We start from the raw sequence: 8399 nt of genomic DNA on the forward strand, positions 1-8399 counted from the left end.
CACTTTTCAAATATGACTGATTTCTCTTTTTTGTCTTCTCCAGCCTACTCAAACATTAAGCATGGAGAAAGCTGTGAAGGTGCATAAAGAAGAGGAAGAAAGTGCCAAACTAAAGCCATCTGAGATTAGAAAGGTATAATGCTGACTTGTCTGTATTACAAGAAGATGTTTCACAGGTTTAGTGATTATCTTAAAATCATTGTTGTATTCATTGATATAGTGATACATCAGGGTTGGGCAACTGCTAATGGTTTCTATCTATATTGGGCCCTGGAGGACTGCACTTACCTCAACCCAGTTGGGGTCATACTAGCCTCCCTCCTTCCCAGTGCTACATACTTGTCTTCAGTAGATTTTGGTGATCTAGTGAATTTGCTTTAGTAATTTGTGATGCAAATGTCAGATGAATGAACAGAATTAGAACACTCTGAAATAAACCCAGTTTTCTCTGTATAGTCATTGAAAAGAGCATGCTTTAATCACAATAGAGTGTCCATCATCAAAAATAATATTTTAAATTGCTGTTCTGTACAAGAGTGCCAGATGCTTAAGGGTCTTTATTTCTTGTTCGAACCAATGTGACAGCACTTCCCACCACACTCCCATTTAGATTATTTTTCTCTCTCTTTTTGCAGTCATTTGTATTTACTTCACCACTTCTGTCTTCAATACCAAAAGTAAATGCTGTTTCCGGGGAAATGAAACTTAAACAAGAAATAGATGAAGGTGGAAAGCCTTCCTTGGAAGAGCTGAGGTCTCAGATCTTTGACCTTCTAATTGTGGTAGAAACGTTAAAAAAAGAACATGGGTAAGAAACGTTCACATCTTTTCACCTAACTTGAGTAGATCTTTTGGAGCATAGCTATTTCATCTGTATTATCACTGTCACCATGCTTTTGCTAGAATATACCTCTAGGATTAATACTGAAGTGATTATTTGAGTCAGTGAAAGGTCACTAGTGTCCCCAGATTTCAAGATAAGGACCTACACCCGTAGGGCTGGTTTCTCCTCTCCGGGTTGTAGAATAAAGAGAGCAATCTCAGGACAGGAGTTTTGCTCTTAAGATGGATTTTTTTAAATTGTGCTGTTGGCCCTTACTAAAGCACAGTTTACTGTAGATCTTTTGGAGAGAAGCCCTTTTGCCACCTCTTCCCTCTCTTCCTCTACCTCAAAAATTTCTCCCTCAAAACAGCACCAGGGCTGAGTGGTCATCATGAGAAAATACTATGTTGCTTCTGTATTTCTTGCAATAGTAATCAGTCACTAAATGTGGTAGTGCTGCTACTTTCTGTCTTTTTCACACTGCACAATTGTGACAGCGTGATAGCACTGTAAGTTTTGTACTTATATCATATGTAATTCTTGGGTTTGTAATTTGATTCAGGCAGGGAATTCTAAATACAGTGGAGCCTCTGGACCTGTGATTTCCACCAGCTGTGGATTGTCATATCATGTAGATAAAAAGGAGGCAACATGAACAGGCTGAAGTATCCACATGCAGGTCACTGTCATTTAATAGTATAGGACAGGATCATCTAATTCTTTTGGCAGTTGCAGGGCCCCAAACCCCCACAGATCTAAATGCACACTGTATCTTCTGCAGCTATAAACCATAGGATTCTATAGGATGGAGCCATGACAATCAAAGCAATATGAAAGTGCTGTAACTTAGCCATTTTCCCATTCTGTACAGCACACTTCCCTAAATGTGTGAAGCAACAGTATTATTTTCTTTTCTTGGTTTGGGGCACACTCAATAGAGTTTACTTTTGTTGATCTATTATCTCCCCATTCCCTATATGTTAATGACTGTTAATAAGTCCCTTCAGGGAGAGAGGGCAGGTTAAAAATAAACAGCTATTTTCATTATTATTATTATTATTATTATTATTATTATTATTAGGAGGAGTGTAAATTTTATTGTTATTTTGAAGATGAGAGAAGATGCTACATTATGACTATTTAAAAAATAAAGAAAATATTGCCAATGAGGTGTACTGGTTAATGGGAAGAACTAATTTAAAGCAACCGTTTGGAAAGTATTTTTATTTCGAAAATTTTATTTGGTTGGGCTAAATTTCCCACATGTTAAAATTAGAGAGGGCAAAAGTGTTCACAGAACTGGCAAGACTATGTGTGTTTTTTATTCAAGGCAGAGCTTGGAAAGTTCACTTGGTCGGATTGCTCATGTGTGGTGTTAAAAACAGTGCTGCAGAGGTTTTAAACTAACTGTGGGCGTTTTGATTGTTTCCAGTTCGGTGTTGAACTTGAAAAAAATTCCAACTAATGAACTGCTTTCTCATTTATAATGTACACACATATACAGTGTCCCCTCACTTTTCGTGGGGGTTAGGTTCCAGGCCTGCCTGCGAAAAGTGGAAAACCGCGATATAGCAGCACTATATTTATTTCAATAAATATAGCCTCTCTCCCTCCCTCTTTGCCTCTTTAAACATACTGTTCTGTCTTCCTTGTTGTTCCTGGGGCGATGAGGTGCAGGCAGGGCCTATTGGCCCTGCCTGCAGGCAGCTGAGGAGAAAGCGCAGGCTGGGTCACGTGACTCAAACTGGGCCCTTTTGTGCCTGAAAAGGGAGGGCGGGCCAGATGGAAAAATCCGTGATACAGCGAATCCACGGAACCCGAACCGCGGATTAGCGAGGGAACACTGTATATAGCACAATTTCACAGTGTAATAGGTGCCTCTGTGTAATAGTCACACCCCCATTTGGGGGTGCATAATTGGTATTAATCACATAGTAGCTGTACACTTAGTTCACTCACCCTTACTTGCCTTCTTGGAGCTACGGGGCTTCACTTAGCCGCCAGCTCAGTGAATCCCCGTAGCTAGAATTCCTTCACCCTATAATAGTCTCCACTGTGTAATAGTCACTCAAAGGGGGTGGGTGCGACTATTAACTGTGAAGTATGGTATATATTGAATTACACACCCATAGCAAGCGTGGTTGATTCTGCCCCTATAAAGACTCTGGAGCCTGCCATTTGTTAACATCACCAGGAACCACCTGATGACGTTAAGGATACTTCTTCTCTGATGCTTCTTATCTGACATCTCTAAAATCACATCAAGTAACATGGATATTGCTTCTACAAAAAAAATAAGGTTGTTTCATCTCTTTAGGTCAGGGACATTCTGTATTGAAACAAATGTATGGTGTTTCTGATTCATTTATGAAGAAGAGGCAGTGCTTTGTCCTATTCCCACTCTAGCTCATTTGAGCATCCTATGTTGTTAATATGGAGTCCAAGCCAAGTTTGCATATTATAGATATTTTTTCAACCACACAAGTAATGAGATTTTCACATGATAACATTAATTAAGGTTATCTTAAACTTTTAAAGGAAAGAACTGAACAAATTAAAAAAAGAATTGGAGGAGGAGAAGAAGATGCGTAGTCACCTAGAGGTAATGTATTTGAGTAAGAAAATTGGAGCAGTAGTAGGCTTTATTTTGTACAGATTCCATTCTTTATAGTTTTGTGAATACTCAGGTAGTATGGAATCAAGCATTGTTTGATCTTGGATGCTTTGCCTTAATCCTTTTGCTAAATACATCCTCATAAATGCACCCATATGACATTTAAGGCATCCATGCCACTGTATTTTCTAAACTGCCAGCTGTATTTCATTGAGGTTAATATGGCCCAAAGCAAAGCATTTCTTTCCTCCCAGGACCCTCTGAGGCCCCTTCTACACTGTCATATAATACAGATTATCAAATCAGATAATCAACATTATCTGCTTTGAACTGAATTATATGACTCTACACTGACATATAATCCAGTTCAAAGCAGATAGTCTGGATTTTATATGGTAGTGTAGAAGGGGCCTTAGAGTGCATCTACACTGTAAAATTGATGCAGTTTTTCTACACTGTCCTCCTATCGCAGAATCTGATCCCAGGTTATCAGCTTTGAACTGGATTATATGAGTCTCTACTGCCGTATAATCTGGGATCAGGGATATTCAATGTAGAAGGGGCCTAAGAGCCCACTTGGAGCAGGAACTACTAGCTATCCTCCAAGCAGTGACCTAGAAAACATCCTTGAAGCTGTTGGCAAGAGGCTGCTTGTTTTCTTGTTTTTGCTGATGCCCAAAGGCAAAGATGAACATTTGACAAAAGGAAGAAGAAGAAGAAATACTGAAATGTGTTTTCTTTCTGTCAGGGAGCAAAATATACCTTCCCCACAATAGAGATCAGTAGGGGCTTTTAAAAATCTTGAGCCCTAGGTAGGGGCAGGGAGGCTACTTAAACTACCAACTGATTTTTCTTACATCAGGAACTAAATTGGAAAAATATTTCACATAGAATTTGGAAGCTGTCAACTGTTCCCACCACTCCCTAGTTTGCCTCACGTTTATGTGCATATATATATTGACTTCCATATCAGTGCTTGTATGCTCATATACAGGCTTCCAGGTAGCCCTTTAGAATATGTCCAAAAGCAGCCCATACATGCTTAGTTTTAAGGCAAGCTCAGCGGGCTAAATAATGAATAAAACCACAGTCACAGAATCAAGAGACAGGCAGTGGAATTAAAGACACATGGGCACTTCCAAAGTAAAAAATAGAATTCTTTGGTTTCTGGTCAGCTTTTCCATAATGCAGTGGTTCTCAACCTGGGGTCCCCAGATATTTTTTGGCCTACAACTCCCAGAAATCCCAGCCAGTTTACCAGCTGTTAGGATTTCTGGGAGTTAAAGGCCAAAAGCATCTGGGGACCCCAGGTTGAGAACCACTGCCATAATGGGATTTGCTCATGAAAAAAGCATGACTTTATTCCAAGTGCAGTAATTCGATAAGAATAACTCTTATAATAATGCCACTAAGCCTACAGGCTAAATTAAAATGGATAAAATACATAAAAAATTAAAATTCCTTAGAAATCATATCCAAGAAGTTTGCTTCTATTTTGTATAATAAATTGCCTCCAGCAATACCTTCCTTCCAATGAGTTCAATAAGTACTGTTAAAATATGTTCGATGTCTGGCAGATTTGTATAGAATTAACATGTATCATTTGTGTTATTAACATTTCAATTTGTGTTCTCCACAGGTAGAAATAGAAAAACTCAAGAAAGCGATCATAACATCTTGAAAGAGCTATAGACCATGGGTCTCTATTGTGCCAGGAGTTCAGTCTAAAAATGAATGAACTTGTCTTTTTTATTTCAAAGAAACAAATTGTTGCATTCCATTTTTTAAAAGAGAATAAATTAATCTTATATTCAGTGACTTTAAGAGGATAAATGAATATTTTTGTTTTGTTTTGTTTCCTGCCAATATAGGAGAGGCCTTATTTCTTACTGTGCTGGAATAGCAGACCTTTATTTTCTTGGTTTGCTTGAAATACTACTGAAGCTGTATTTAAGAGAGAGAGAGAGAAGAAGGGTTCTAAATAGATTTTTATTGAAGATCTATAGTATAATTTTTTAAAGACCTGTGCTTTAATTAAGGCAATATATCTTTGCAAAGAAATCTGTTAAAAAATTCTATAGGGAGGCACATAGTGTAGCCTTGTAGATATTATAGTCACTATTTTTCCCACCATGGTAAAGGGAATATGATATATATATATATATATATATATATATATATATATTCACATTCCTATCCAGGATTACACGGTTGTGCCTGTCATCAGTGAGGGTATTAATAATATGCTGTTTTGTAGTTCAGGATGATCATGAGAGTATATTCTTACTATGAAGCAGATGAGTCACCAGACCTACGCCATACAATGTATAGATATCTCCTCAAGAAGAGAATTTGGTCAGTTGCACTATAGGATGCATGAAAGGGATTTATGTTTGGACCACACAAAAAAGCAGCATGATTGAAGCTACAAGAGGGCTAAAGACTTAAACTGACTTTGTACTGCAAAACAAGACGTATTAAACGTGATATTGATCAGGATTCTCAACCTTTGATCCTCCAGCCTTTTTATACTTTGCTAGCATGATGTTGGATTCTGGGAGCTGAAATTCAAACCATCTGCAGGATGAGAATCATTGCTGTAGATCCTAAATTTCTGTGCTTTCATAAATTTTACTACAACACTACAATATCTTGCAATTTTCAATTTTAGCACTAATTATACTATTGTTAATATTTTCCTATGACAATGAAATGTTAAGATCTACTAGCCTGTTAACTAAATGCACTCTTCAAATAAGGGTTCGTCACCCAGAAGGCTATTTTAAATAGACCAATAAATAAATATTTAGCACGTATACACATAGTCCTGCAATGTGTTCTGAAAACAACTCAGTAGGTTTTGTTCAAACAATATACTTTTTTCTGCAGGGCTTTCATTTCATTGCTTCCACTCCTCAATTTTTCCCTGTGATGGACTGGAGATGAAATCATACAATGTTGTGGAACACTGCACTGAAGCAGAGGCTAAAAATGCAAACCCATCCTCTCTCTCTCATTCGTTCTGTGTTATTATCCTAAAATCCTGTTTTCAGAGTGATATTTAGACTGGCCAAATTTATTATAAAGTAAAATGCTAACTCTAGAACTGTCACTGAAAACTTTGGTCCTCAGCATCTGGTTTTAGAACAAAATCTGAAATTGAATGGCTTTGATATATTGTCTCAGCTAAATTATAAACTATGTCATATATGTATGTAGTTTGCAATTTAAAGTTGCCATCTTATTTACTCGTAAGTAACTATGTGTGTATATAAGAGACTGAAGTCTGTTTTCCCTGCCATCCCGCTTCTCCTAGGGCACATATAATCCAGAATATCAAGGCAGAAAAACCCACAATATTTGTTTTGAACTAGGTTATCTAAGTCCACGCTGCCATATATTCCAGTTCAAAGCAGAAAATGTGAGATTTTATTCAGCTGTGTGGAAGGGGCCCTATTCTGGAGTAAGAGGGGCTAAGTAAAGAGGAAGGGACCTTGTTGCTACCCATAGAGGTCTTATCCTTTTTTGGGCCCTGGGGAAAGCATCAAAATTGGGGAGTAGAAACAGGCTGGGGGAAAAGTTTGAATCCTTCCTATAAAGTGTGAGAAAGAAGCAGCCTCTCTTCATTTTCAAAAAAGAAATAATCTTTTCCTACCTTGAGTTGGGCATGGGTGATGAACACCAACCTGTCTTCACACTATCTTTCCAAAACAATAAAAGTTCAGAAATGGGAAAGGGGAAGAAATTGCCATATAGGATAGGGAATAATGTAGGAAGCTTTTCTCTTTTCCTGTTAACTTTTTTTGCAAGCAGCTGTCATTATGCACAGTTGTTGCTTCCACTAAAAGATCCACTTTGAAGCAATTCTTGTGGAAAGAAAAGAGAAATGCTCCTACACATATTCACACAATTTGGGCTTTGGGAGTACGTGCCACAAGCAGAACCCTCTTCTTTCTCCTGAAAAAACTGAACAGGAGGGGAAAGGAAACGATCCCATTCTTTTCCATGTGTTAAAACAGGGAGCTTCTTGCTTCTTGATTGTGTAGAAGCAGAAGCGAGCGGCTCCTGGCACTTGGCAGCACTTCTCTTCGCCCCCAGAGACCTACTTTCTCACAAGCCTAGCTTTTGCTGGAAGTGTGAATTGGAAGGAACTAAATTTGGTTTATTGTACCAATGTATTGATTCTTTAGTTGCATCACATGAAAACAATCTCAGTCTGTGCTATCTTGGATGAATGGATAACAAAAGAGCTCTTCTTTGATACCAACTTGATTGAAATTCTCCTCTGATTATGCAAAAGAAGAACTGAGCCTAATGAAATATTATGTCTTTCATATATTTTTCACTGTAGTCCAAAAGAGTGTAAAGCATAATGATTAATTTGTCTGCCTTGAAGCTTGTAGGAGATCAGTAGGACAAGACAATCAATTAGTTAATTACTGAATGGCCTTCTTTGCTGTAGCAATAAATGACCAAGTGCAATGATGATTTATTTTTTCAAATCTTCTGCAAGTTGCTACTCTGAGTATTTTTAGCGACAAAAGTCTCCCTTAACATGACATCTGTCTTAATATTGTGAATTTGGAGAGGGTATGCAGACATTCCAAAGAATACAAGTTATTTCAAGCAGTATGCTTCACTGACTTGTTTACGGGTGCTGTAAAAATCATGCATGCTGTCAAAATCTCACAAATAAAATTGTATACTATTATTATATTGGTGTGTTTCTGTTGTGAAATATTCAGAGTATGTAGGTGTGATTCAGCTGGATCTACCAAAGAATAAATACAATCCATTTAAAAATGCCATACTGTAAGACATAGTATGTACATGAAACAAGGATGTCTTTATTACCACTGATACAATTTAGCAAGAAATTTTATGTGTTTTGTGTATCTAGAAAGCTGGAGGCTTGGAAGTTGTTGTTTCCACGGATGTTGATGATCCAGTGAAATACAATAC

General features: G+C 37.6%; 1 protein-coding gene across 4 annotated transcripts in view; it reads left to right on the forward strand.

The window, feature by feature from the left end:
- cd2ap (CD2 associated protein) overlaps window positions 1–8151 on the forward strand; it is a 98692-nt gene extending 90541 nt beyond the window's left edge. For all 4 annotated transcript variants that reach the window (XM_062957197.1, XM_062957213.1, XM_062957201.1 and 1 more), the window contains 4 exons: window positions 44–133; window positions 636–808; window positions 3362–3425; window positions 5077–8151. In XM_062957197.1, the coding sequence (XP_062813267.1) occupies window positions 44–133; window positions 636–808; window positions 3362–3425; window positions 5077–5118 (369 nt within the window). In that variant the 3' untranslated portion in view covers window positions 5119–8151. The remainder of the gene's footprint in view (window positions 1–43; window positions 134–635; window positions 809–3361; window positions 3426–5076) is intronic.
- Window positions 8152–8399: the final 248 nt, after the last annotated feature.

This window comes from Anolis carolinensis, chromosome 1 (assembly GCF_035594765.1).
Source record: "Anolis carolinensis isolate JA03-04 chromosome 1, rAnoCar3.1.pri, whole genome shotgun sequence".
Classification (NCBI taxonomy): Eukaryota; Metazoa; Chordata; class Lepidosauria; order Squamata; family Dactyloidae; genus Anolis; species Anolis carolinensis.